The 6,000-nt window shown below is 33.6% G+C and overlaps 1 protein-coding gene across 2 annotated transcripts in view; it reads left to right on the plus strand.

Moving 5' to 3' along the window:
* Positions 1-2,664, plus strand: part of POC1B (POC1 centriolar protein B) — a 51,137-nt gene extending 48,473 nt beyond the window's left edge. For both annotated transcript variants that reach the window (XM_035551616.2, XM_035551617.2), the window contains 2 exons: positions 885-1,067; positions 2,345-2,664. In XM_035551616.2, the coding sequence (XP_035407509.1) occupies positions 885-1,067; positions 2,345-2,449 (288 nt within the window). In that variant the 3' untranslated portion in view covers positions 2,450-2,664. The remainder of the gene's footprint in view (positions 1-884; positions 1,068-2,344) is intronic.
* Positions 2,665-6,000: the final 3,336 nt, after the last annotated feature.

Here is a 6,000-nt window from a genome sequence, read left to right on the forward strand (position 1 = left end):
TGCCTCAAGTTTATTTCAGTTTTGGTTTATTTTTATACTGTCTAAAGCTAGAATAAGTTTTCAGAGAAATCACAAAACGACATTAGTAAATCAGGTAAAGTTGTTGTGAAGAACCGTATAGTGAATTAGTGATGATTTAACCTATCCTGACTCAAAAGTGCTTTTAAGAAGTTCAAGGCACAAATAAAAACCGAAGTGATTGGGAAGATCATGCTCTTTCACTTACCTTGAAGCAATATTTATACATCAAAGTTATTTCTCTCTTCACTTGGCATTGTGTTTCTTTTCTCTATGTTGTTTTCTCCTCCCATTTCCTGAAGGAATCAGTTTCTCAGAAAGTAATGCAACTGAATGAACAACTAAAAACTACTTATTCTATGTTATTATGAAAGTGCAAGATAACTCATATTAAACAAAAGTTTTATACTATGAAGTTGATCACATAAGGATTTTTCATCCATATGACTGCTGTGAATGAATTTGTGAACTAGAGCCATCTTTGTAAAGAAAACTCCAGTCACCAATAGTATTTATTTGAACTTTAATTCAAGTTCTAGTAGTAAAGCGTTTAGTTCCTCAATCACGTACCTGAAACTTGCTCAAGTTGAAATTGTTCATAAAGACTGCTGAGATTTCTCAGTACACGGTGTATGCTTATTGCCTCATCCATCATGGCTGAAATTTCCTCTTAGGTCAGAAGGAATTGAAGTGTTATGAATTGGACCTGGTACAAGAAGCAAATCTGAAGACCGTTGTGTGTGTATACATGTGTGAAGATTTTTTTTTTAAATTAAAAACAGACCTTTCTGCCTATTTTCTTGTATGGTTTTAATTAAATGAAAGCAAGGGCAACTGAATCTTCAAATGGTGTTTCTATATTGAAGGATGATGTCAGCCACGAAGATTTGCAGTATCCCCCTGCTTCAGTCTTGGCAACAAGTTCAAAGAGGAAGTCAGAGGACGAGAGTGAATCAGCTATGCATAATGTGGACAAGCAAATAGACATCTCCCCATCTCTGGGTAATGCTTTGGAGAACATTGTGGAACAGCTGGATGTTTTGACTCTAGTAAGTATGCAATAACAGATAACACTTGCAGTGGAAAATGATAATGTCAGTGGTAAAAAAAAATAAAATCCAGGAACCATGTTTGTAAGTCAGAATATTAAAATCTATAGGGTCATTTTGAATAGTTATATAGTCAAATGACTCTTGTTTTTTTTGCCCTTCAGCAGATACTGATTGCATGTATTGTGTTCCCTAAAGTGAAAGCTTCCTGCTGCATAATCATAAACATTATTGTTGTGTTTTTAACTCTGGAGGAAACGAGTCACTATTTTTCAATAGTGAGATCTAGTGTGGGTTTACCAGAAGTCAGTTGTTGAGTTGACATTGTCAGATTCCGGCTTGAACAGTCATGCATTAGCAGGGGATGAACAAAGTAAATTGGCAATGCACTGTTAAATCCTTTCTCAAACTCAGTGCTCAAGGTATTGGCTTAGGTAGGAATCTACGCAGTGGAATAATTCCAAGTGTCACTGAAACAGCGCAAATATTAGTCTCAGTCAGTGACTGAGTCGCTTGCAAATGCTCGATACTTCTTTTTAAATAATCCAAATTAAGCCAATTTATGTCTTAAAACACTATTTTATAGTCTAGAATATATTAACATTAATCATTAAAGGGGAGTGGTTAAGATTTTTCTGCATTCTTCTGCAATATATATGTTAACCTAAGTAATAAGTTTTGGAAAGTATAGAGTCAAGTCATCATTGAAAATTCTTTGTGAAGTAAGTTGGATTGAAAAGAAACTCTCAGAATATGTCCAGGAACCCACCTTTCTTGAGGAAGATAGTCTCTTGGAGAATGCCTTTTGTAATTTTTATATTTATATGCTTTTATGTTTTTATTTACATTTATATGCTTTTTATACTTTTTCACACTTTTTTTTTGATGTTTTAGAAGTTTTTTTTAGGTTTTTGGAAGACATCATTTGGGGTCACCATTTATGCCTGTTTTTATATTGAAATATGGATGCAACTTCCATGTAGTATTTCTGAGTAATTTATACATACATACATATACAGAGTCCCAGGGAAAATATTTTGTAAAAACAATATAAAACTTTTAGATAGTCTTCATAGATACAAATCCATCACTTTAAAATATGATTGTAAATAGTGGAATAGCTAAGGCACAGCCATGTTAGACTATTTTTCTTGTTGAGTTAAAATTATTTTTCTTATGTTACTATGTTGCACACTTTTATAATACTGCGTGAGTAATATTAAAAATACTGCGTGAGTAATATTAAAAAAAAACCTGCTACTGTCCCCTTCATGCAGACAATTTCAATCCTGGAACAACGTCTGACTTTGACTGAAGATAAACTGAAAGAATGCTTAGAAAATCAGCAAAAAATTTTACTTCAGGGAAGACAGGAAGAATAAAAGATGAAAATGAACTGTATTGATGAGTATGTTTTGTATATTCACAAGGAAACAATAAATGTTGCTTCATTGGATTTCACTATAATTGAAAAAAAAATTTCCTTTTCTAACTGTTGATCTAATAAAAACTGAAAAAAATATGTATGACATTTTAAACATTAGTAGCAAGCAGATAGTCTGGTTATACATTTAATAAAGTGTAGCCCAGATGAAATTAATATTTTGTAAAATCATTCCCAATGAAAGTTACAGGATTCTTATTTCAACCCAGTAAAATCTTTAACTAAAACTAAACAAGCAGCTATATCTTTTTAAATGAACAGCAATCACTGTGGAAGTGCACTATGCAGGTTTTTACGGCTCAGGTAAGGGCTATGAAAAAAAACCTCTTTGTACTAAGGCAATATTACTCTAGCACCTAAATTAAATTAGGCCTAATTAGCCCTGACTGCTTAAATGCCAGAGGTTTTCTTTGTCTCTTACGTACTGTCAAATATTTTACCAAAAACTCATAACAGTTACTGCTCATATTCTAAATATTTTAGTGATGATTGTGAGAAGGTTTAGTGTAATAACTTTTAGTTAAAAATATGAAAATGAGGTCACTTAAACTTTGAAACAATAAGGGGATCTGTGTGAATTCAGCTGCAAGACATGCAGTCTAGCACTTCCACCAGAATCCATTTTTCATATTTAGAAGGTACATTTCTGAGGAATATATCTGAACCAAACACATAATGGTGCAAAGTTTATATCAGAAATATAAAAGATCCTCATCCTCCAGGGACTTCCACAGGTGCTCAAATTTCACATGCTACGAATTCCTGCCATAGCTTAACGCATTACAAATTAAGCTACAAATCTGTAAAGATGTCATGTGATTCAGTTTGCAAAGTATAATGAATTTTGGTTTTATTTGTAATAAACAAGCGGTTTTTAGAAAGACATAATTGTAGCTATTGTCCTTTAAAAGAGAACATCTCTGCTTCTTTATGTCTACCTATTTATTTTTAATGGCAATTGCAGAACATCTCTTGTATATCCACAATCAAAAGTAGATAGTCATCTCTTCCTGCAACTTCCCATTTTGTATGTTGAAAAATAGGACACTTGAAATGGGGGGAGCATTTTAATCCAATTCTCCAACTGACTGTATATAGATGAAGCCCATTTCTCAGGCTGAGCCTCATTAACATTAACAGAGTTCAATTTAAGTACAGGAGTGCTGTGCAAATGCCATTGCAGACGGAGCTAAAGTAACGAGCAGTCAAATGTTCTTTTATAACTTTTTGTTTTCTCTTATAGTAATCGCCTTTGGGTAGCCAGAAATCACCTCAGTTGATTAGTAAGCCCTGAATTTTGCCACCAAGTGCTGTTTATTTTCAGCTCAATCTTAAATAGTGCTGTTTATTGAGAAGAAACAGCCTCTTATAAGTTTTTCAGATACAACTATTTGTATGTAACATCCTAGGCACAGATTTTTTTTTTTTTTTTTTTTTGTGAAAAGATGGCCTTACATATTCAATTGTGTACAGCCTGACCTTTGATTATGCAATTTTTTATAATGCTATATAATGCATAGTTATGTAAATACTGCCTTTTAGGTCAGATGTACTTTGAGTTTTTCATTTGGAAATACTCTTGTGGTCTTGGCCTTTTCTTAGTTCCATTAGAGGACACAAAACCATGTAGCTATTAAAAACTCTAGCTTATTTCTTGTTTTCTTTTAATGTACTACTTATATATAGACTATACTTTATTGTTGTTGTTGTTCAGCTTTTCAGGATTATTTATCAGCAATATTTGGAAATATTTTTTTAAAAATCTTTATTTTTTAATAAAATCTTTGCTGATGTCTTTCTCTTTGCCTTAGCTCCAATTACTAATTCTTCTTCCTTTTCAGTACCTACGTACCGAGAGCATTTAATACTTAATACATTTTTTTCCTCTGTTGTTTGTGAACCTGGTCAACTAGCATAACACTTCCAAATTAAGATATATTCTTGTCATTTAATCAGGTAGTCTGTTGATAGTGAAATTCTCAGCATGCATGACACCTGGCATGTCTGTATAATTAGAGGTGGTGGTTTGAGAAAGTGTTTTGGCAAACTAGTTCCTGGAGGCAAATGTAACTGAATAACTCCCAAACTTTGGGGGTTTGTTGTTTATTGCTTTTATGCTTGTAAGATAATAATTCAGTGTTTCATTGTCATAATCATGAGAAACAAACTGTAGGCTTAAATTCTGATTAAACTTATCTTCTGGCTAGAAAAACTGTGGTAGACTAAGTTTGTCTAGCCATTTTGGGATTGCCTGAGTAGATCCCTGTAGCATGAGGGATTCCAGAAATACAAATTGCCATCTTTATTTATAAATAAATATGCTGTACTATTTTTAAGGTAATTTTTTTTTCTTCCTAGAAGTCTTATTACAGGGTTGCTGAGTTATTTAATTGCCATATCACAGCACAAAAACACTAAACAAGGGTAGCTGGGATCAGAATGTGTTTCCAAGGACATAGCTTTATGTAAACTGTTTACGCTGTAAGACTTGTAAAAATCTGAAATTCTGTACTCTCTGCCCCAAACAATTAATGAATATGTATGTTCACATTGGATCCAGGAACAGTATGTTTTTGTCAGAGTGCCCCCTCAGGGACTTTTGCACGCTTCAGATGCATAATACAATTGAAGCCATTTCTTTGTGAGAAAATAGGTTAATGACTTGCCAAAAGGCAGATGTTAATTGGAAAAAGTGCAGACAAGTCCTTTTCTTTACAATGTATATGGATTGCATTTGTTATGACTTGCATCCAAGAACAGGTGCAATTTCAATTGACTCAGCTAACAGGGTATGCTGAGTGCACTCCTCACCAATTTTACCATAAATTTTAAATCCAGCAGAAAAATATAGTTTCTAAACTAGTTAGTGAATGATAAGCTGCATCTATTACCTCTGTTATAGAACATATTTACAACTTATTTTTGTACTTAAGCATCTTAATAATACGAAAAACAGGTCCTTGTTTATTCAATGCTGCTGAAGGATTTTATTGGTGAGCATTGAGAAATCTTATACAAGACAAAATGTGTCTCCCCTTCCAACATATTTCTTATCTAAGAGAGTCAGCAGGTCTAGAAGAGGTACCACAGGTGTTACTGTAACTGGAAATTAAAGCAGAAAAATTGCTTATTTTCATTAATGCATTTCCTGCCACAAAGTCACACAATCAGATTGAGCTCTTTACCTGGCCTCCTTTCATGTTCCCTGTCTTCAGAAGCAAAAAATAATAAAACAAATCAAAAAAACAACACAGCAAAAAACAAAACCATCCGGGTGTGGCAGGTTGAAAGACCGACTGTCTGATAGTTTAATCATTTAATTCTGGGGGGTCTATTGGAATTGCTAGGCTACTCATACAAGACCAACGAAGTAAGGACTTTGGTTTGGATCCATGTTCCTAACCTAACCTAACCTAACCTTCATGTGCCTAACCTAACCTTCTTGAAAAGTTACTCTTGCCTAAGGAGTGCTGGCTGTGAAATGGGATG

The sequence above is a fragment of the Cygnus atratus genome, chromosome 1, assembly GCF_013377495.2.
Source record: "Cygnus atratus isolate AKBS03 ecotype Queensland, Australia chromosome 1, CAtr_DNAZoo_HiC_assembly, whole genome shotgun sequence".
In the NCBI taxonomy this organism is placed as follows: domain Eukaryota; kingdom Metazoa; phylum Chordata; class Aves; order Anseriformes; family Anatidae; genus Cygnus; species Cygnus atratus.